General features: G+C 47.1%; 1 protein-coding gene across 2 annotated transcripts in view; it reads right to left on the minus strand.

Moving 5' to 3' along the window:
* Positions 1-24,480, minus strand: part of ZNF277 (zinc finger protein 277) — a 136,142-nt gene that overhangs the window by 90,562 nt on the left and 21,100 nt on the right. For both annotated transcript variants that reach the window (XM_034408857.3, XM_087874163.1), the window contains one exon: positions 1,198-1,399. In XM_034408857.3, coding sequence (XP_034264748.1) covers positions 1,198-1,399 — 202 coding nt within the window. The remainder of the gene's footprint in view (positions 1-1,197; positions 1,400-24,480) is intronic.

Consider the following 24,480-nt stretch of genomic DNA (forward strand, 5'->3'; position numbering starts at 1 on the left):
ATGGTGTTCTTTGGATGCAACTCAGCATTCTCTCTCCTCCAAACACGACGAGTTGTGTTTCTACCAAACAGTTCTACTTTGATTTCATCTGACCATATGACATTCTCCCAATCCTCTTCTGGATCATCCAAATGCTCTCTAGCAAACTTCAGACGGGCGCGGACATGTACTGGCTTAAGCAGGGGGACACGTCTGGCACTGCAGGATCTGAGTCCCTGGCGGCATAGTGTGTTACTGATGGTAGCCTTTGTTACGTTGGTCCCAGTTCTCTGCAGGTCATTCACTAGGTCCCCCCGTGTGGTTCTGGGATTTTTGCTCACCGTTCTTGTGATCATTTTGACCCCACGGGGTGAGATCTTGCGTGGAGCCCCAGATCGAGGGAGATTATCAGTGGTCTTGTATGTCTTCCATTTTCTAATTATTGCTCCTACAGTTGATTTCTTCACACCAAGCTGCTTGCCTATTGCAGATTCAGTCTTCCCAGCCTGGTGCAGGTCTACAATTTTGTTTCTGGTGTCCTTCGACAGCTCTTTGATCTTCACCATAGTGGAGTTTGAAGTGTGACTGTTTGAGGTTGTGGACAGGTGTCTTTTATACTGATAACAAGTTCAAACAGGTGCCATTAATACAGGTAATGAGTGGAGGACAGAGGAGCCTCTTAAAGAAGTAGTTACAGGTCTGTGAGAGCCAGAAATCTTGCTTGTTTGTAGATGACCAAATACTTATTTTCCACCATAATTTGCAAATAAATTCTTTCCAAATCAGACGTGATTGTTTGGATTTGTTTTCTCATTTTGTCTCTCATAGTTGAGGTCTACCTATGATGAAAATTTCAGGCCTCTCTCGTCTTTTTAAGTGGGAGAACTTGCACAATTGGTGGCTGATTAAATACTTTTTTGCCCCACTGTATTCTTCACCATGGGTAATTCTAATCCTGTACCTATAGTTTCCAGGATGGACTTTTACATCTACAATTCTAAAACTACGAAAAAATGTAAATTTGTTGTTTGCATATCTATTATTTATTATCTGTTATTATTTCTCTTATTTAAACCAATCATTAAAATCTTCACTGATCTTCATTAATCATCTTCTTCCATTTGCAGTATTTACCAGAATAAACAATGGTTGATGTATTAGAATTAGATCATGGTATCTCTGTGCTAAGATCCATTACTTAATTTCAAGGAAACATACCTTCTAAAATCTGCAATCAGCTTGACATCTGCTATGACAAGTTTGTGTTTTATGATCATGTGTTTCAGATTTTGATTTTGTTCTGATATTGGATAATATTCTTCACAGAATAGACAAGGCACATATGGAGATTCTTCTTCAGCAGAAATGCCACCTGGACTTTCTGGCAGGGAAAGTGGTTCCAAAATATAGTCTTGGTGGTCTAAAGAGAATATCAGGATCAGAATTAATACATATGTACAAATATACTTTTTTGCAATTACATTCTATCTGCATTTTTTCTGAAATATAATCAATAATTCATATATGCATTTTTGCATAAACTCATATATACAAGAATCTATTTTAAACAATCAAGTAATGGTTTTCATTCTAGTGCCCAAGGACTGGCATGAATGGGAAAACAGAATCAGAATACCTTTGTCATCATGAAATGTATTCCTTAAATGTCTGCCATTCTGCTCCAAAATTCAACCCCCAACTCACCTTGCTTGCCCAGTCTAAACTATAAGCAATGGGGACACAACTTGTTGCTTCCTGTTGTCAAAGCCCAGAGAGGAAAAGGCAAACAATACTTCCATTGCAAAACACAAGACAAATTATAATTACATCATTTTCAAAATAGCATAGAACATTTGATGCAATTCCATTTAAAATGGCTGTGGTTTGTTCCATATTCAAACATGCCAGCAAGTTTTGTTCCTATTGAAACAAAACTCATGAAATACATACTGCTTTGAGTAAATCATTTGATGTAGCTCAAACCATTCTTTTGCAAATCCTTACTGTTTAACAAGGAAGAAAAACACATTTTCTAACAAAATATTAAATTCTTATTATTGAGCCACAATAGCACTTCTGGAAGCTACTGCTAAGGAACTGGATACTTTACTCTCTAATATGACAGATATCAGTCTAAATCAAAGGAAAATAAGACCCTTTGGGCTCTTGGTTTAGTCAACTAATCCTCAGCCTAATTTGAGAAATTATCTATGAAGGATAAATTCAGGCCTCTGGGAATAACTACATCACCTCCTTCCAAACATATTCTTAGACGAAAGAGAAAGAAAGTGTCAATAAATTGAGGAGATGGGGTTGTCTGAAAAAATGTGTTTCAAAGCAAGGGTGTCTAATTCACTTTTAGCACAAACCCTAACTATTGTTTCAGATCGACCTTTCCTATAATTTCCATCAGTTTGGCCAAAGAAACATGTTCTTTATATAATTTTTTCCCCAAAAGCCTAAGGAACTACTTACTAACAAGCAAGCAGGCAAGTGTACTTATAGTCTTTGATTTATGATCACAAACAGACAAATACTTTTGCACTTGATTTCATGGGGTTTTTTGCCACTATCATTAAGCAATCCACCTTCCTTTATTGATTTTGCTTGTTGGAAGCCCCCTGGAAAAGTCACAAATGGAGATCACATGTCTCCAAGATGCTGCAACAGTTTTAAATACATGTTGATTGCCAAGGACCTGAATTCTGATCATGTGACTACTGGGACAAGTATGAGGAATGTTCATAAGTCACTTTCTTCAGCACCACTGTAACTTTGAACAGTCATTAAATGCATGGTCGTAAATCAAGGACTACCTGAATACAGGAATCTCAATTCACTTGAATAAATAGTGGAATCCAGCATAGCATATGTCACATCCACATCCATCCATAAGGTTCATATATAATTAAAATGATATCTTATAAAATATTTATTCTTCCTTGCACGTGCACCAAAATGTCAGTTTTTTGGATGGTTTATCGCTAAGCAAGCTTCACATACTAGGGGCTATGTTTTGATCCCTGGCATCCTCAGATAGAAATGAACCTGTCTGCAAATTAGTGAATGAATTAGCTAGTCTGATTTAGAACAAGGCACATTTATGTATGTTCTTTCAGATTCTCCATCCAGTAGAATTGCAAAAGACATGGTTGTCAGAATTTCTTTTGCCTCTCCAAGTGAGGAGAACAAAGACTGTTGAGGGTTTTTTTGTGTTTTAAAATACTAGAAATATAATCCTTTAACAATTCCTAACTTCCCGTATCCCTTAGGTTCATCTTGGATCATGGCCACCTCCATATATAATTCTTGATATCCTGTACAATGTCTGGTTTAACACTCAAACAGATGGAAATGGCACATCCCTGCTCCTGAAGAATGCCAGAAATTCTCAGAACTATCTCATCAAACAAAATTAGGCATGACACATTTTTTGTGATCCTCTCATCAATTCCTATTAATCTGGACACACCCATGAGTTTAGCAGATACTACATTTGATTAAGTGCAGCAAGAAAAATTACTTAGACCACCTTGGACATTAACTTTAGTCTTTTGTAGAAACCCAAAACCAAAAGTAAAAAACCAAATTGAAATCTAGATTTTATTGTTCACAAACACTGGAGATATAGATGAAGATTATAGTGATATATTGTAGACTTTGTGTTATAAAAAGTTTTGGTTGATCTTTTAAGAATATGATATATAAATATGGGTATTGATGTGTTTGTCAGCTCACCATGTTGAAATAATTGTACCAAAACAAAATAAGTACATCTACTGCATTATTGTTTTTCTAATTAAAGCCAGCAGTTGAATTAATAAATTCATTAGCAACAAGCCTGCTTTATTATCTCATTCATACAGCTAGCTAATACAAGAGATTAGTTGAACTTGACAACAATTCCCAAAACAAGGAACAAAAAGAAATGTATTAAGAAGTAATAAACAGCAAAGAAAACAAATCAGTATAAGAAGAAGGATGCTTTCAGTAATTCTGAAACTCATATATTAAAAAGATGTGTATAACAAAAAGGGAAGAAATGGTTTCTCTAGTATTTATCTGCCAAAAAAAATCCTTTTTTTAATCAAGTATATTAGAAAAGAAGAAATAATGTCAATCAGGAAAATTTGCTAGCAAGGGGATGGAATAAATATCAGATGATTTCTATGATAGTTTTTAATGAGTGGCTTTATTACGTTTCCATGATCCTGAAAAGACTACCATTATGAAATTAGAATCCCTTCAGTTAGTCTCCATCTGCTTTCTAAGTCTACAAAATGCCAAATATATATTCTATAAACCAAATATTTTTAAGATCTGATTATTTTTACATTATAGTGATAGCACATAATACTTATAACTTAAGTTAACTTAAGAGAATTAGAACTAGAGAATACATAAATATGGCTAAGCAACTTTGTGCAGGGTTTATTGGAGAAGTATGGTAACAATGCATGGTGTCAGCATTCCAGCAAAAAACCCCTCTCCAAGTAAAGACACGGAAGCAAGGATTTTCCAAAGTCCTCTTTACTAGAATAGGCAAACTGGCACATCTGGGAAATCCCAAATCTGAAAAGCCCGGGCTTTCCTTCAGTAATTCAAAGCTCCCAAAACCATCCCATTTCTCCCCAGTCGGCCACATGCTCCAATCAACGTCCATTCCACCTCGACTCAGCCCCTGACCTTGACTTATGTCTACTAATTCTCCTCTCCTAAATCCTCCCTCCTACTTTCCCACACACGAGGAGATGGCAGCATTGAAGCTTCCGGCCTAATATGGCTTCCAAGACTGACACATGGTGGGACCACACTTGCCTTATCTTTGCCTCTGGAAATATGTAAATTCTCAGTGGTTCTATAATCTCTTCCCTACCACAAATGTCAAACATTGGTGGCAGTTTCTCTATTTTTTGAGAAGAAAAATATCCCCCACACACCACATACCCCCTCCCCCTCACACATGTAGGCTTAACAGGCTCTTAACAGTTTCAAAAAACAACAACTCCATATTCCCAAGAAATCCAAAAAAATCCTTTATCAATCTAATGTGTGCCAAGACTCACTAACTCTACACATCATTCTATCCACCGCTATCCAGACTACCTAAATTGTGTTAGATTTGATTATGGGACAAGAAGACAACAACTATGCTCTTTCATTGTTATAAAAAAAAGACAACTAAATTCATGTTAAATCCAATTGTGTTGATTCCTGATAAGTACAGCCTGTTTCCTGTGTCTATTTATAATAAGGTAATGGACAGGGACCTAAGACAAAGTGCAGATTGAAATATGGCAATTGTCAATTTAGTCAATTTAGCTATCTCTGCTAACTCCACCAACTTTTGTGCCATTCATCCATTGTAGGAATCGAAGTGTCATTCCATTTTTCTGCATAAAGTAATCTTGCTGCCATCAACATACAGTGCATTCAGATAGTATTCAGACCCCCTTCACTTTTGTCAATTTTGTTATGCTGCAGCCTGATTCAACAGTAGTTGAAATTCATTTTTCTCATTAATCTACACTCAGTACCCCATGATGACAAAGTACCCCATGATGACAAAGTGAAAACAGAATTTTAGAAATGTCTGTAAATTTATTAAAAAGGAAAAACTGAAACATCACATTGGCATAAGTAGTCAGATCCTTTGCAAGAACACTTGAAATTTAGCTCAGCACCTCCCACTTCTCTTGATCCTTGCTGACATGTTTCTACATCTTGATTGGAGTCAAGGTGTAGAAACTGTGGTAAAATTAAATTGATTGGACATGATTTGGCTTCTATAGAAGGCCTCAATGCATACTGTAGCAGAGCAAAAGCTATGAGGTCAAAGGAAGCTTCTCTTCAGTGCAAAACACAGAAAGCCCCCTTGGACTTTGCAAAGAAAGCACCTGAAGGACTCTCAGACTGTGAGAAAGAAGATTATCTGGTCTGTTGAAACCAAGATTGAACTGTTTGGCCTCAATTCTAAACATTATGTCTGGAGGAAACCAGGCACCACTCATCACTTGCCCAATATCCTCCCAACAGTGAAGCATCATGCTGTGGGGGTGTTTTTCAGCAGCAGAGACTGGGAGACTGGTCAGGATTGAGGGAAAGCTAAATGGAGCTGTGATGACCTGGGGCGTGGCATGAAAGCAAAACAACCAGAGAACAGGTCTAATTCCCCTTTATAGCTCCAACTGTGCCTCCAAACATTCAATACAAGTCCTGGAGCAAAGCTCTCACATGCACCTTCAGAAGCCTCTGGCTGCAAGTAGTCCAGTAAGCCAGGTTAACCAAACAGCAACCAGGGCCAGCAGTCCAATAAGTTAGCTAAACAGTAGCCAGAGCAAGAAGTTCAGCGAAGCAAGCAAACTGGCAAGCCCCACAAGACAGAGTACAGCAATCTCCAGGCTTTGGAAAGTGCACACGAGGCTCCACAGATTCAACGCTTGTTCCCGATAAATGCCCCTCCCACTGACACCTCCTTACATCTCAGTTCCCAGGTGTGCCTTGCAAAAGGGGGTGGGGCACTCTCTTCCCTCGTAGCTGGCTCAATCTGCCGTTTCTCTTCCCTCCTTGCTCACAGATCAGGAGGAGGTAGTCCTTGCTTTTCTCCTGAGCTCTCCCTGTCTGTAGGCCTTACTAATTCAGAAAAGCCTTGCCTGGATTGACTCTGCCCTTCCCCCGTTTCCTCCAAGGCCAACGGAACTGGCCTCTCAATCTCTGCCATTCCTGTTCCAGCTCAACTTCCCCCGCAGATTCAGACTCCAACAGGGGCATGACAGGAGCAAAGTACAGGGATATTGTCAATTGAAACTTGTTCCACAGTGCTCAGGACCTCAGACTATCCAACACGACAATGAACCTAAGCACACAGCCAAGACAAGACAGGAATGGCTTAGGGACAACTCTGTGAATGTCCTGGAGTGGCGCAGACAGAGCCCTGACTTGAACCCTATTGAACATCTCTGCAGGGACCTGAAAATGGCTGCCCACTGATGGTTGTCATCCAACCTGACTGTGTTTGAGAGGAGAGCAAGGAAGAATGGCAGAAAATCCCCCAATCCAGGTGTGCAAAGCTTGTCGCATCATATCCAAAAAGACTCGAGGCTATAATTGCTGCTGAAGGTACAAAGAACTGAATGAAGGGTCTGAATAGTTATGCTAATGTGATATTTCAATTTTTTTCTTTTTAATAAATTTACAGACATTTCTAAAATTCTGTTTTCACTTTAGTGATATGGGGTAGTGAGTGTAGATTAATGAGAAAAAAAAAGAACTTCAATAACTGTAGAATCAGGGTGCATCATTCCAAAATTGACAAAACTGAAGGGGGTCCGAATACTTTCTGAATGCACTGTATATTATATCAAATTTATATATATCCCATTTTCCCCCAAGTCCTTTTCCATTAAACCCAAAAGAAAAGTTTCTGGTTTTATCTTTACATTCACTTTAAGAACCTTCTGTTCTTCATTAGGATATGAATCCTACTCGAATATTTCTTTGCTTTATCACAGGTTCACTATAAATGATAAAAAGTCCCTTTTTACATTTTAGTTCCAACATCCATTTGAAATACCTTTATACATTCTTGACAACCTGTCTGGTGTTAAATACCAGCGATACATCATCTTATAACATTTTTCTTTTAAATTGTAATTTGGTAAACCCAAATTACAATTTAAAAGAAAATCTGGTAAAACCCAATCTGGAAAACCAAATCCAAGGAGGCATCTTCGTAAAAAACCTTGTTTCATATCTATTCCAAACTCTTAGAATGGCACGTCTAACAATGTGGTTGTTAAAATCAACATTTACTTTAACCTTGTCATACCATAAAATCTTAATTCATGACCTTCTAGATCAAGTAGCCTCTTATTTTGAGGTTCACCCACTCTTTTAAACGGACCAAACAACTTGCATCAAAATACAATTTCCAATCTGGTAAACCCATTCCCCCCTTTTTCCTTATTATCTTGTGGTGGTTTATATCTAATTCTTGGATTTTTTCCCTTGCCATATATACTGAGAAATATCTATCTGTCATTGTTTAAATGATTAAACACGTCTAGAAGCCTGAATAGTGGAAATCACCCACCCTGAGAGATTGTCCTTCCTTAGGAGGATCCTCTAAAGTGCCAGACGGTCAACTGGAGCCACTGTGGCTCTGGGTGCAGTATGACCCCCTGGCTGAGAAAGATCCTGTCCCTGGGAATCCTCCAGGGACAGGCAACAGACAGGCTCACCAGATCCGTGTACCAGGGCCAGCGAGGCCAGTGTGGGACGACTAGCAGGACCTCTGCTCTCTCCGCTAACATCTTGCGAATTACCTGTGGGATGAGCGGAAGGGGTGGAAAGGTGTAGAGCAGGCCCTGAGGCCAGGGACACCAGAGAGCGTTGCAACCCTCGGCCCCGGGGCATGGAAAACGGGCAAAGAATCGAGGCAATTGAGTGTTGGTCGGGTGCGCAAACCGGGCGTCCAAATCGGCAGGACAACTCGCAGAAGAGCAAAGGATGAAGATGCCACTCTGCGTGATCTATCTGCGTCCTGCTCAACCAATCTGCTTGGATATTGGTGGACCCGGAGATGTGTTCCGCCGTCAGAGAGATCGTGTGCTCTGCCCAGGTTAGCAGTTTGGTTGATTACTCTATGAGTGGCACGACCGAGTGACGCCTTCACAGTTCATGTGCGCTTTTGTGGTCGTGTTGGCCTGCTACGGAGGAGCAGAAGTGGCTTAGGGCAAGCTGGATTGCCCGTAGCTCCAGACAGTTGATGTCATTGAGCAACTCCGTCGGAGACCAACGACCCTGGGTTACTCAGGAGTGAAGATGGGTGGCCCACCCGAGCAGGCTCGCATCCGTTGAGAGTCACGCATTAAGGTTCTTGAAACAGACATCCGTTGTGCATGGCCCTTGAGGTCCACCAGTGAAGGGACAGAAGTACAGTCACCGGGAGCTGAATCCGCGCCCTGGAGTTGCTGCGGCAGGTTCTCTGGTACGGTAGAAGGTACCACTGCAACAGACGGGAATGAAATCTCACCCAAGGGATGATAGTGATGCACGAGATCATTTTCCCAAGCAACTGCGACAGGAGGATCAGTGGCACAGTCCAGAGCGAGAGAACCTGGAGCACCAAGGAATTGATGCTGAGGCAGCGATCCGGAGACAGAAAAACCTTGCCCTGAACAGAATCTATCACTGCACCCAGGTGGAGTATGCGAGTGGTTGGATGAAGCTGGCTTTTCTCCAGGTTCAGGGAAAAGCAGTGTAGTTGCACGGTCTGGCGCACCATGACAAGATCCCGCAAGGCTTGGTCAATAAAGGATGACAAGATTAGAATGTCATCCAAGTAACAGAGCACTCTGATGGGAATCTGCCTGAGGGAGGCCACCACTGTTGCCAGTAATTTTGTGAAGGTCCTGGGGGCCGATGACAGGCCGAATGGCCTGTCGTCGTATTGAAAATGCCGATTGGCATACGCAAAACGCAGGAACCTTTGGTGTGAGGTCCGAATTGGAATGTGAAGATAGGTCTCTTTGAGGTCTATTGAAGTCATCAGATCCCCGTGTCTTATGCAACCCAATATCAACTTGCGGGATTGCATTTTGAATTGGTGGTACACAATAAGTTTGTTCAGTTCCTTGAGGTCTAAGATCCCTCACCAGTCCCCTGGTGACTTTTGGTCACCAGGAAAAAGATGGAGTAGAAGCCGGTCCCTTGTTGTTCTGTGGGAACCGGCTCTATGGCACAGATGTCCAGGAAGTGTTGGATTTCTGCGTTCATCAACCTCCTCTTCTCTGGGTTGGCCGAAACCGGGCATTGAATGAATCGGTTGGGAGGGCTGGAGCGGAATTCTAAGGTGAGTCCCAGCCTCACTGTTTGGAGGACCCAGGCATCCGTCGTGGACAATTCCCATTGGCTTTGGAAATGCTGGAGTCAACCGCTAATGGGAGAAATAGATAGGCAGTCACTTGCCTCTTCTGAAGGGCCTATTGCCTGATCCTCTGAACGGGCGCTTGGCTGGGGGCTGGCGCCTACCTCTGTCTCGAAAGGTAGACCTGTCGGAGGGTCTGATGAACCCCTGGGCATAGGGTCGGCTATTGTAGGACCCACTGGGTCCGGTCTCAGTCCGAAAGGGCTGCCGTGGAGTATAAGGCGTGTACCGACGATCAGCCCATCTGTATGAAGAAGGCATTACTTTTCGTTTATCTTTGCCCTTCACCAATATTGGGTCTAAAGCTTTGCCAAACAGGTTGGATCCCTTGTATGGAGCCGATGCCAGCTTCCACTTGGATTTAATATCCGCCCTCCAAGGGCACAACCAAAGGAGGTAGCGAGAAGTTACCGTTGAAGTTAGGGCTTGGGAAGCAAACTTTGCAGGATCCAAAGATGCGTCAGCAGAGTATTCCGTGGCCACCACCAATTTATTAATGTCCTGATGGAGCCACGTATCCTTGGGAGGAATACGGTCCTGCAGCTGGCGTAGCCAAATTAACGAGGCACGATTGAAGAAGGACACCGATGTAGCTGCTTTAATAGCCCAAGCTGCTGCTTGGTGTGTTTTGCAGAAAGTGAGTTCCGCCTTTCTGTCCTCCGTACATAGGCCATCAGTGATGTCATTGGATAACACGGTGGACGATGTCAAATGCACAACCGGGGCATCCACTAAAGGCAGTTGAAGTAAGTCCTGAAGATTGGGGGCTGAACAGTAAAGCTTCTTGTCCAGACCGTTCGGTGCAGCTAGGGAGCCTGGAATGCCCCACGGATGTTGGACGACCTCAGAGAAAAGTTGCGGACAGAGAATAAACTCCTGCTCCGCTTTTGGCACTGTAAACAACTCATCATGCAGGCGAGAAGCATCTTACGTGTCAGACTGACCTTCCAAGGACACCAGATTAATCGTTACCTTGGCCTTATGCAATAAGGATTTAAAAAGGGATGCACAGAAGAGCTGTGTAAGAGGTGATCTGTCCGGTAAGAGGCCCTTGTCATCTGAGAACTCCATCTCCCAGTGGTCCTCCTCATCCCACAAGGAATCCTCGCTATGGACAGAATCCTGGATGGCGGTGTAATCTGGATGGCGGTCCACATGTATCAGGGCATGCGAATAAGAAGCTGTCTGCAAGGCAGAAGGGTGAGTGCCATGATGAGCTCCAGCCGCTATAAATTTAGAGATTGTCTCTGTAACCAGAGTCTGGATATCAAAAGGCAGACTCGGCTGTATCCCATCCCCCGTGTGGAGCCTTGCAGCAGTGGGGGTAAATATAGCTTCTGGAGCAGCGCGTCCAACAGACAGTTGGGAGGAAGCTGAAGCCCCAGAACGAACCTGTCTAAACACTGGGTCTGCGTGGGAGCATGCAACCACATCACACTGTGACACGGCCACTTCAGAATTTCGACCCTGGGGATTCATCTGACGAGATCTGAGGGCCTGAGGTCCCTAGGCCACTGCTTCAGATGTGGTTGATGGTTGATGGCCAGAGGTCTGGGCCTTATGCTGAGCCAAGGAGAATTGCCTTTCCAAGGCCCTATTTCTCCGCTGTGCATCCTTCTCATTGGCCGACAAATGTTTGGAGGCCCAGGAAGTAGACGGCTCAAACCTGCTAGAAGCATGCTTAGTGTGTGTCTTACTCCCTTTGGGTGCAGGCTTCGCATGCACAATGGGCTTGCGGGGGCTGCAGGTTTGTTCCAAGTCTGATGACAGCTCCGAGTCAGCCATGGTATGAAGCCGCTTAGACAATAACACAGGCCAGTCAGGCCAGTAAGGGAAGCTGGAAAGGCAAGTAAATGGCACGATTTTTTTTTTTAGGACAGGTGGGGTGTGTGTGCAAGTAATTATGTCTTCAGCTCAGACTCCAATCTAAATCCCCAATGCACAGTGCCTGGATCTGACAACAGGTAAGTTGGGCTGCTATAAAATGTCTGCCTGACAATAGAAGAGGCAAGGAAAGTCCGTGGTCGAAAACACTGTGTCAGGTTTCGATGCTATCTCAAAATAAATGAATTTCCAAACTGCCGATCTTTGAGGAAATTTTCTCTTTATTGAGCATAGTGATCTGTCCCTGGCTCTTTCATGGTCAGCACTGAGCTTTGCCCCCCAAGCCCTCCCTTTCCGATCCCCAATTCTCTACGTCTCATTGGCTATCTTCCAAGCCACTCTCCTCATCCCATCTCCATCAGATCACAGGAATGTCTCCCCTCCTCCCATCTCCGAGGAAACAGAATCTTCAAAGGAATTAAGTAGGCAAAAGTTCAAGCTTCTCCTCTCTTTTCATATATCAGCGCTGGAATGCTGACATCCGGCCCCTCCCCCTTCATTTTCCCAGTGAGGCTTGCACGAGACAAACAACAAGTTTAGTACCATTACCCCGTCTGAGGGTGTGTCAGGCGGTCAGCTTGGATGTTTGTGCTCTTGACCCAGGAAGCTCCTGACAAGGGGTAACCCTTCCACTAAATTAAGTATTGGAGGCGCCCTCTGTGCCACCTCGAATCAAGAATTCGCTGTACTTCATACTGAGTGTGGCCCCCAATGATCAAGGGCCCCGGGGGATCACATGGGACCGACCTTAAAGTTGAGCCCACCACAGGTTTCAGGAGACTACTGTGAAAAATGGGGTGTATCTTTCCTAGTAACCGGGGCAACTGCAATTGTACTATGACCGGGCTGATTATTTTTACTATAGGAAATGGTCCTATAAATTTCGGGCCCAGCTTCCTGGTTGGGAGCCTGAGTCTGAAATACTTGATGGAGAGGTAGACTTTCTCTCCTACTCGGAACGGTCTTTGGGGGGCTCAGTGCTTATCTGCTTGTTTCTTATAAGACTGTGCCGCCTTGCCTAATGCCTTCTTGATGTTCTCCCAGGTTTCTCTCAGCGTTGCCATCCAATCGGTAAAGCTAACTGAAGAAGGGGGTTCACTTGGGTACTCTGGCATAGGGATGAAATCCATACCCCTTACTATCTTAAATGGGGTTAGTCCTGTGCTACTGTGGACAGCATTGTTATATGCGACCTCCGCAAAGGATAGGAGGTCCGCCCAGTTCGATTGTTGGTAGTCAACGTAGCACCTCAGATACCGCTCTATCATGGCATTCAATCTCTCCGCCCCCCAATTGGTGCTCGGGTGAAACGCTGAGCTGAGGCCTTGGGATGATCCTATGGATCGGAGGAATTCCCTCCAAAATTTTGCTGTAAACTGGACACCTCGATCGGAGATGATTCTTCTGGGTACTCCGTGCAGGCAGTAGATGTGTTTCATGAACAGTTTGGCCAACTGGCAGGCTGAGGGTAGTCCACTGCAGGGTACATAATGTGCTTTTTGGAGAATAAGTCTGTTACAGTCCAGATCACTGTGTTTCCGCCACTCCTTGGCAGCTCTACTATGAAGTCCACAGCAATCTCCTCCCATGGCCTTAACGGTTCAGCCACTGGCTGCAGCAGCCCAGGAGGTTTTCCTGGTTGGGTTTTCATCGTGGCACAGATAGTACAACTTTTTACATAGCTGTCTACGTCTTTTCTCATGTAGGGCCACCAAAACTGTCTCCGTGCTAAATGCAGAGTCTTTAGGAAACCGAAACGCCCTGCTGGTTTAACGTCGTGACTCCTCTTTAGGACCAGGGTGCGTAGAGTCTCTGGGACATAAAGTTTCGTCCCTTTCCATGCTAGGTCGTCCCTTTTTGTCAAGAGATGTCAATTGTCTCGGAACCAGGCGTCCGCCAATGTTTCTGCTTTGAGCCTTGTCGTCAGGTCACTTGCTGGTTGGCTCTGCTGGTCGCGATGCTGGCGTCTGGTGGTTACCTGACCCACTCCTTGAGGAGAGGGGATGATGGCATTCACCACCTGCTCCCGTTCACTGTTGTATTGGGGCATTCGGGAGAGAGCATTGGCCAGAAAGTTCTTCCCCCCTGGGATGTGCTTCAGCTCGAAGTTGAAATGATTGAAGTATTGGGCCCACCGGACTTGCCTGGTCGATAATTTCTGTGGGGTCCTAAGGGCCTCCAGGTTTTTATGGTCAGTCCAAACCTCAAATGGTCTCTGGCCTCCTTCTAGCAGATGTCGCCAGGTCAACAGCGCCCACCTCACTGCGAACGCCTTTTCCCACGCCACCCATCGTCTCTCTGTGTCGGTGAGTTTACGGATGTGTAGGCACAGGGATGTAGGTCCCCTTGGCTATTCTTTTGGAGTAGGACAGCCCCCACGTCACTGGCATCTGCTTGGATGACGAAGGGTTGCTCGGGGTCAGGGTGCTTCAGGACTGGTTCTTTTGCAAACATTTCTTTTAGTGTCTCGAATGCCTGTTGGCAGGCCGGGTCCCACTGTAGAGGCTGTCCCGGGTGGGGTTTTGTTGCCGGAGTCCCTGTTTTTAGGAGGTCCATCAGAGGTTTGGCAATTCTTGCAAAGGAGAGGATGAATTGCCTGTAGAAGTTCGCGAACCCCAGGAAGCTTTGCAGTTGTCTTCGGGTGCGAGGGGGTCGCCAGTCTAGGACTGATTGTACTTTGGCTGGGGCCATTTCTATCCCCTCGCTTGACACTCGGTAACCTAAGTAGTCTAGCCGCAACTGGTGGAACTCACATTTTGATAGTTTGACATAGAGGTTCGCCTTCAGTTTTTCCAGCACTTTGCGGACGAGGGATATGTGTTCGTCTATGGTTTCTGTGTAAATGAGGATGTCATCTAGGTAGACGAGGACTCCCTTATAGAGGTGGTCGTGTAGGACCTCATTTATGAATTGCATGAACACCGCTGGGGCCCCCTGTAGCCCAAATGGCATCACCTTAAATTGGAAACTCCCTAGTTGGCAGTTGAATGCTGTCTTCCACTCGTCCCCTTTCCTGATGCGTATTCGGTAGTAGGCTTCGTGAAGGTCTAGTTTGGTGAAAACTTTCCCTTTGGCCAGGTGGGCTAGCATGTCTTTCATTGGGGGGGGGATATAAGTTGTGTATGCAGACAGCGTTGATATCTCTAAAATCAACTACTAGGTGCATAGAGCCATCTTTCTTCTCTTTGAAAAGGACCGGTGCTGCGACTCGCGGTTTGGCTGGCTAAATGAAACCCCTTTGTAGGTTCTTGTCTATGTAGTTTCGCATTTCTTGCATTTCACAGGGCATCGCGTTGGGGGGTAGGACGTCACACTCGGCCTCGCTAAACACCTCTGCAAGGTCTTGGTACTCTTTTGGGATCTGTTCTTCTTCATGGGAGCTGTTGGATGTGGGCCCCAGCTTCGCAATACCCTTTGGGAGGGGCCCTTGTGTCGGCGTCATCTTCTTTTGTTCAGGTGGGAAAAGTTGGGGCTTGTGGGGGGGGCGTCTCTCCTGGTTGGAGCAGCAGAGGTTGGGGCCCCTTTACTATCCTCAATCTGTGGGTTCCCTCTTGCCACCAGATGATTGGGCCCACTTGTCTAGCCAGGAAAGTCCCAGTATGACTGGATCGGTCATCTTGGGGGCTATTATGAACCGAATTGGGCTTTGTCTTACCTGAAAGCCCTTTCTGATTGTGGTGGGTCCGGTGGTCATCTTCCATGGGGTATGCTCATCCGATGACGACGGATCGGGTCTGCTAGCTGAGAAGCTCCTCCCTTCCTGTAGCCTCCCAGCTTTCTGATGAGATACGATTTGTAGCAGACCTACACGGTGAGCTGCAAGAAAGGAAACAGGACACCAGGACCCCGCCGAATCGGCCCTGGGCATAAACAGGGCGGGGCTGACCACCGGACCCACCACAATCAGAAAGGGCTTTCAGGTAAGACAAAGCCCATTCTCATTGATCTTGGGTCCGGTGGTCATCTTCCATGGGACATACCAAAGCCTAGAACTATAGGGAGGGACTTGCCCTGGCCGATGAGGAGGTCCGCTGAAGGACCTGTTGGAGAACCCTACGCCCAAATGCCGCATCCGCAGATGCGAACTGGTCTAGTCGATAATGTCTAATGAAAGGGGTCGGGGACGACCAGGCTGCAGCCCGGCAGATTTCCTCCAAGGAAGCTTAGGTGGCCCAGGCAGCCGAGGTGGCCGCACTGCGGGTGGAGTGGGCCGTGATCCGGGGTGGAACTGGCAACGCCTGGGACCCGTATGCTGTGGCTATGGTGGCTCTGATCCAACGCCCCACCGTAATGGATGAGACTTTTTGGCCCATACTGGATGGCTGGAAGGAGACCAGAAGGGATTCCGATCTCCTGAAGTCAGATGTCCGACGGATGTAGATCCGAAGGGCCCTCCTCACGTCCAGGGAGTGCCAGGCCCGTTCTAAGGGCCGGCTGGGACGTGGACAAAAATTCGGAAGGACTAGTTCCTGTGCTCTGTGGTAAGGGCAATTCACCTTAGGGAGGAACGTGGGGTCTAACCTAAGCACCACCCGGTCAGGATGAAAAACACAGAGATCAGCCCTGATGGAGAGGGCTGCCAACTCTGAAATTCGCCTGGCCGAAGTTATGGCCAGCAGAAAGGCGACCTTATAAGACAGGAAACGTAGGCCCACTGACCTTAGGGGCTCGAAGGGGGCCCTAGTGAGGGCGTCTAGTACTAAGGGCAAATCCCAGGAAGGGTATCTGTGGATAGACCCCGGGCGAAGGTTAGAAGCCCCCCTGAGGAAGAGGCGGATAAGGGAACGGCTCGAGAGGGGGTGTTTAGAACCACAACACAAAATGGTGGACAGGGCAGAGACCTGTCGGCGGAGCGTGTTAGGGGCCAGGCCCGCTTCAAAGCCGTCCTGTAAGAACACCAGTACCTGCACCATGGAGGCCGCCGTAGGGACGATGGAGCGACGGTTGCACCATGACACAAAGGAGCGCCAGGTGGAGTCATAAATTCGTGTCGTTGAAGGGTGTCGAGCCGCTTGGATGGTGCTGGCGACACGAGAAGGAACCCTGGCCGCCGTCAGCAAGCTCCGCTCAACCGCCAGGCGGTTAGCTGAAGCCATGCCGGATCCGGGTGGAGCAGCGGCCCTTGACGAAGAATCACTGTCGCGAGGAAGACGCCAGGGATGCTGGACGGACAGGGCTTGGAGGTCCGCGAACCATGGCCTACGGGGCCAGAACGGAGCAATCAGCAGGAGCTCCGCCCGGAGGAACAGCATCTTTCTGATGACTTTGGGAATGAGAGGCAGAGGCAGAAAGGCATAGAGGAGGCAGGCCGGCCAGTCGCTGTGTATTGCGTCCACGGCCTCTGCCCCCGGTTCCGGGTAGCGAGAGAAGAACCTCTCTGTCTGGTGATTGGTCTGAGTGGCGAAGAGGTCCACCACAGGGAGGCCCAGGCGGTCGGTGATCATCCGAAACAGGTCCGGGTCGAGTGCCCACTCCCCCTGGTCCACTGACTCCCGGCTGAGCCAGTCCGCCTGGGTGTTTGTCACGCCCGATATGTGAGATGCCCGGAGGGACCTCAGGTGAGACTCTGCCCAGGCTCCCAGACTCTCGGCCTCCTCCATGAGGTGGCGAGACCGGGTCCCCCCCAGGCGGTTTACATGAGCCTTGGCGGCTACATTGTCCGTCCGTACCAGAACTTGTTTGTCTGACACCTGATCCTGGAAGATCTGGAGAGCCAGATGGATGGCCCAAAGTTCCAACCAGTTTATATTGTGTGTCAAGTCGGACTGGGACCAGCGCCCCTGGGCCATGGACGAGAACAGATGAGCCCCCCAGCCCAGAAGACTGGCATCTGTTGTCAGAATAAGGTATTGGGACACCCTGTACTCCCTCCCCTTGAGGACTGCTGCTGAAGACCACCACTGGAGGGAGAGGAGAACCTTGTGGGGAAGGAGGACCTTGCGGTCGGAAGTCCCTAGTTGACGCTTTTGGTACGGGAGCAGAAACCACTGCAGATCCCTGCAGTGGAGACGCGCCCAAGGAATGATCCCGATGCAGGAGACCATCTTTCCCAGGAGCTTGGACAGGGATGCCAGGGAGACTGGTCTCCCTGACGACACTGACCTGACCAGTGACTGCAGGCTGGACAGGCAGTCCTGGGAAAGATAAACCCTGCCCTCCACCGAATCGATTATGGCCCCCAGGTGCTGTATGCGAGTCGTGGGTATCAAATGGCTCTTGGCCATGTTGACGGAAAACCCGTGGCTCTCCAGGACCCGGAGGGTGGTTTCCAAGTCCTGGCGCGCTAGATCCTCCGAAGTCGATTGGACGAGGAGATCGTCCAGGTAGGCCTGAATCCTTATTGGAAGAGTCCAGGGGTAGCCCACTAGCGCGGCCATGATTTTTGTAAAAACTCGGGGCGCCGAGGATAGGCTGAATGGAAGGGCTCGATATTGATAATGACAACCCGCATAATAGAAGCGAAGGAACTGCCTGAAATCCGCGTGGATGGGGACATGGAGATAAGCCTCTGTCAGGTCTATTGATGAAAGGAGGTCCCCGGGCCTGATGCCCTCCAGGATGGAGCTGAGGGACTGCATTTTGAACCAACGGTAGATGACCCGTCGGTTCAGGGATTTGAGGTCTAGAATTGCCCTCCAACCCCCTGACGACTTCTGAATGACGAACAGGCAGGAGTAAAAGCCTTGTCCGTGCCGCTCCTGAGGGACCGGTTCGATGGCCTGAATTTCGAGTAGATGTTGAATGGCCGATCCCATCAGGAGCCGGCGAGCCCGATCCCGAGAGAAGGGGCATTTGAGAAATCGGGTCGGGGGGTGGAGAGAAATTTGAGGGAGAGGCCCACCCTGACCGTCTCCCTGACCCAGACGTCCGAGGACGTGGCCTCCCATTGGCTGGCAAACAGGGCCAGGCGGCCGCCGATGCGAAGGCTTGAAGAACCGTCAGCGGGATCTGCGGGCAGAGCACCCACGATCCCCACGGAAGGAGTGTTTGAATTGGCCCCGCTGAGATTGGAACCCTTGACGCTCGGAGGGGCGGAATTGTCTAGATGGGAAGGACCTCTGACCTTGGCGAGGGTAGGAATTTCCTTCTGGCCCTCGAAAGGGACGAAAGGAGGAGGAGGAGGAGGGGAATCTTTGGCCTGATCTACGAGACATGGCCGGTAAGTATTTACGTTTATCCCTGGATTCTGCTAAGAGAGGTTCCAGTGGAGTCCCGAATAAGAGGGAGCCTTCGAACGGGGATGACGCCAGGCGCCACTTAGACTTGGCGTCTGCCTGCCATTGCCTGAGCCAGGAAAGTCTACAGGCCGTGATAGTCGCCCCCATGGCCTTAGCCGTGAACCTGGATGAATTCAAAGTGGCATCGGCCGAAAACTCTAATGCCGCCAGTACCTTGTTAATGTCCTGATGGGAGCGTGAGTCAGACACTGGAAGACATTCTTGCAGCTGCTTGAGCCAAAGAATGGAGGCACGGTTGAAGAAAGAAGCTGCCATTGTAGATCTGACTGCCCATGCAGACGCTTGGTGAGACTTGACCAATACGTGCTCCAGACGGCGTTCCTCCGGCCGGAGGTTCTCCTCTGGAGGGCCCGCAGTATATGATGAGGCCGAAAGGGCTGCAACAGGAGCATCAACCGAGGGCACTTGTAGAAGGGAAGAAAACTCCGGGGCCATATTATATATGCGCTTGTCCAGTGTATTGGGTCTAGGCCCCGATGCAGGAGCGAGCCATTGCTTAGTGAGAACATCCCTGAACAACTTGGGCCCTGGGATCTCTTCGGTCTCAATGAGAGGTTCCTCAAAGAGAGGTACAGAAGAAGAAGAAGTCCCCTCCCCCGTCGAATTAGGGCGGGGTGTCCCTAAACCAGTCGTTAGCTTAGCTTTATGCAATAAAGATCTGAACATTTGTGGTTTGAATAGACCTATGAAAGAAGGTTGGTCTGGGGATAAGTCATCATCGTCAGACAACTCAGCATCCTTCACATCCTCACCAGCGAGAGAACCTTGGACAGAAGAAGCTGATGAATGAGCTCTGGCAGAGGGTTGAGCCCTATCGGACATGAGGCAGGAACCTTCCACATCTATGTGAGAAGGTGAGTCAGAGACCCATGAGGCTGTTCTTCGCTGCCTGCCAGCTTGAATGCCCTGCTGTATGGCCTGATGTATGTAAGCCACCAAATCTGGGGAAATTACAGGCCCCTCTTGAACTTGGTCACCCGTACTCTCTCTGCAGGGCTGGAGAAGGAGAAGCCCTGGGCACCACAGGAGATTGAGCCCTAGGGGACCTTTCTTCCTGATTTCCAAAAAGGGATTCATTAACTGTGGCTGCACACAAATCCCATCCCCATCCGGGGACAAGGCTGGAAGCTGGGCCTGAGGAATGGATTCAGGTCTCACAGGTGAGGAGGCCCAAGTAGGGATAGAGGTTGAAACATCAGCTTCCTTAATGGAGGCCTCCTTGAGGGCCTTTTGTATTGAGCGCTCAATGGCCTGGTGCAGCCTCACCTCCTCCCTTGATCTAGACTCTGAAGATTTGGAGGAGGATTTCTTAATCTTTTTTGTAGGAACCTCAGCTGAAGTTCCAGGCTGGTCAAAGGAAGTGCCCTGTCTTTTGGGCTTGGACTGCCTGGTGGATGCCATCGTGAAGAAGGGCCCAGACCATGCAGAATTGCAAATGGCGGAGGGAGCAGGAGAGTCAAAATGGCGGCCGCCACGAGGAGAGGAGGGATCCCTGGAGTGACCTAGCAATGGCTGCCACAGCCGTCTGCCAAAGAAAAGGCAATTAGGGCAAGGAGGGGAGGTCAGATCCTTTAAACTACCCCCCCCTTCAGGGAGAAACTTACAGCCGCCTGCGTTGAGCTCCAAACCTCCGAAGCTCTGCTGCTTCTCCTTTAAATCCCTCCAGGCGCGTGGGTGAAAGCCCAAGAGGCGCCAAAATGTTGCTGCGCTGGGCAGCCGAACTGCCCTGCCCGCGGTCCCAAAGGAGCTGAAAGGCGAACCAGTGGAAGCAGAGGCAATCCTGCCCCTGAAGGAAGGCTCACAGCTCCTGCGCCTTCCGGCGCGATGCAGCCCAGCGGAGCAGAGAAGGCTGCGACTTTCCCCGCCCCTTCTGAAGCTGATGCGGCGGGGGGGGAAACAATCAATTAATTCCTGCCGAAGGGCTGCTACAGCGGCATAGGGAGGAGGCCCCTCTCGCTGTCAGGGAAGGCTCTACCTAGTGGGAGCCTATCCCACCGCAAGCGGTCTTCAGCGGCCTTGGGACGAAACCTTGCTCGCTGAAAACGTTCCCCCCCCTGGGGGGTAAACAGGCAGGAAGGCAGGAACCAATTTAGAAAAATTCCAATTAAAAGTTAGAAAAAAACCTCCAATTTAAGGAGCAGCTCAAACCGTGACTTGATCCAAATCGGATCGAGTCTGAAAGCTGGGAGGCTACAGGAAGGGAGGAGCTTCTCAGCTAGCAGACCCGATCCGTCGTCATCGGATGAGCATACCCCATGGAAGATGACCACCGGACCCACGATCAATGAGAACGTCTCCCAGTGATCCCCTAGCTCCAGCTTCACTGGCTCGGTCAGGTGTGTGGCGTAAGCCCCGCCTACTAGGGTCCCATCAACTTGCTCAAATCGAATTGGGTGGTTGAGCTTCTTAGCTCGGATCCCCAATTTTAGGACTGTGGGTAGATTAATCAGGCACTTAGTGCAGCCCGAATCTATCAAGGCTTGGAAAGTCCCTTGGGTCCTTGTTTTTGAGGCTGTTAGGCGTATGGGGAAAAGGAAAGGGTGGATGGGTCCACTCAACATTGGGTCGTCTTCACCATCATCCTCGCTGTCATACGAGTCGGGGGATTGATCTCCATCATCTGGGACTCTCCTTGCTTCGGTCAGGTGGTCGAAGACCTCTGTGCCTGGGGGAGATTTCGTGGCGCATCGGTGGCGTGGTTGGGGCCCCGTTCCGGTCGTGCCTTTAGCCGTGGGTTTGGCCTCGGCCCTGAGGTTCCACACGCTGCTGCCAGATGGCCTGTTCCCCCACATCTGTAGCACCTCATTAGGTTCCGCGGAACGAAGGGCCATAGGCCGTAGTGCCTCGTCTGGTATGTGGTCTCGGGTCCGATTGGTATCTCTTCTTGACCTCTGGTTGCTTTAGCATATTGTTGGCGTGCAGTCCCCTCTCAATTTGCATCACCACCCGGAACCATTCGGAGAGTCGGTTCGGGATGTCCCAATAAGCGGTCACTTGGGCGATTCGCTTATCTAGGCTTGTTCTGAAGAAATACACCAGTAGTCACTCTGGTAGGGGAGATAAGGTGCCAACGACTCTTCTGAATTCACGAATGTGCTCCTTGATGGGCTTCCCTTTCTGCATTAGGTTTCTGAGTTTGTCTTCCACATAGGGGTCCTCCCCTGCCTCCTCGAACCTAGCCCGTAGTAGTTGCAAGAAACATCTGCATCTTGCAGTTGGGGGGCCCTATTCTTGTAGAGGGCTGCTGACCAGCTCCTTGCTTCTCCCTCCAGCCCTTCTGAAATGGCACTGACTAGGGCTCTGGGGAATGGATAGAGGTGTCCATAGCGCTCGATGTAGATCTCAGCTGGGTCAAGGAACTGCGCTACCTGGTCTGGATCCCCATTGAACTTCCCTCTGAACCGGGGTGGCTCAGCCCTCGGTGGCCCCTCCTCCCATTGCGGGGCTCTGTGAGCCTGCCCAGGGTGCTGTTGGACTTCCTCATCTCTCATTTGGGGATGGGAGGGGGCGATGTCCTGCTTAGGCTGGTGTGCTTGCTGGGCAGAGGGGGAACCCATGGATGTACACTGGGACTTTCTTTCCTTCTGGTGTGGGAGGGAGGAGGCTGCGCTCCCGTCTATGGTGACTCAGTTCAACAGGCTCAGCTGGCCTCCCCCTCTCCTTGGGCCTGCAGGGTGGTCCCTCCCCCAGTCAGACGGCACGGTCAAAACCTTCCTTCAAGTTCTCCATGGGGCTCTCGAGTGGCAGCTTTGAAGCTTTTTGCTGTCTGGCTTGTTGCCAGTCCCATAACCAGTCCGCCCTTCCCAATTCACTCAGAGCAGTGGTTCTCAACCGTTTTTTGCAATTCAATTTCTTTCTGTCTAATTTCTTCCAATATATTTCTTGGGATTTTTTTCTTCTCTAGGTGATTATATTCTATAAAATAACCCCTTACAACTGCTTTACTAACATCCCAAAGAGTCATTAAATTTGTCTCTTTACCTAGATTATAAAAATATTCATTTAATTTCTTTTTACAGTCCTTTCTGATTGTCTCCTTTTGCAAGATAGATTCATTTAATCTCCATCTATAAGTCAAACTCTTTTTTCTATGTACCAAAAGAACTGGGTTGTGATCAGAAAAAGATTTAGATCAAATGTCAACTTTTAGAATTTTATTTGCAAGATTTTTAGAAGTGCATATCATACCAATCCTTGAAAAATACTTATGTCTTTCTGAAAAAAGTATATTCTCTAGCAGAGCCGTTTCTTTGCCTCCACATATTGATCTTTCCAAGCATCTGCTGCAGTTTTTTATTTATTTATTATTAAATTTTTAATTAAAGACAAAACACAAAACCACACCCAGTGTATAATACAAAATAGGGAGAAACAGAGGAATTTTTTCTTCATTTTCAGGTCTTCCAAAATTCTCTTTGCATTGGCACTGGCATTATTTCTTCCAAGTTCCCGATTGCGTAGTTCACAAATAGTTGCCATATCCTCCAAAATATATTTTCTTTCAATAGTCCTTTTTTGAATTTTATATCACACGTTAACTTATCATTAAGAGCAATTTTCCAAACTTCTCTGAACCATTCATTTATTTTGTATTCAATATTCAATTTCCAGGATCTTGCAATCACAATTCGTCCCATAATGACCAATATCCTTACAAGCTCTCTTTCATCAATTGTTAACACCTTGTCATTCAACTTTAATATGAGGATGGTATCTACTCCCAACCTTACCTTTTTAATTATTTTACTAGATTCTTCTTCTATTCGTAACCAAAAATTCTTCACTTTACAACATCCATACCACATGTGTTCGTATGTCCCATTCTCCACTTTACATCTCCAACATAACTTGCTAGCACTTTTATTCATTTTATATAATCTTATTGGGAACAGGTACCATTTCCAGATAACTTTATAACTATGTTCCTTTATTCTTATTGATAAGGTCCTCATTATTCTACTATTCCAATTCAAAATCCATTCCTGTTCTGTAATATCTGTTTCTAAATCTTTTACCCAATTATCTTTCATCACCATTTGTAAATTACTATCCAAATTAATAATTTTATATACCTTACTAACCAATCTCTTAATTCCAATTTCTTCCATTCCTAATTGGGATACTATTTCTTCAAATTCCGTTTTTAACCTTTCTGCCCTCGTTTTATTCTTATATTTCTTATTCCAATTGTTAACCTGTATCTTCTCCCACCAATTCAATTTCCACTTTTCTTATATTTCCTCTTTTTTTAAATCATCTCTTACCACATTTATCCATTCTTTTATTCCTTCCAGATTTTCTTCTTTTAACACCTGTTTCCTCTCCCTATTTAAATTTATGGGAAAATCCCCAACTTCCAAATTCTCCAATTGTAATCTATCTGGAATCAATTTTCTGTCAAATTTATTCCAAATTTTCAACAAACTATTTAACAAATCATTTCTAACTTTA

Source organism: Pantherophis guttatus, chromosome 7 (genome assembly GCF_059756535.1).
Source record: "Pantherophis guttatus breed Tessera chromosome 7, ASM5975653v1, whole genome shotgun sequence".
Classification (NCBI taxonomy): Eukaryota; Metazoa; Chordata; class Lepidosauria; order Squamata; family Colubridae; genus Pantherophis; species Pantherophis guttatus.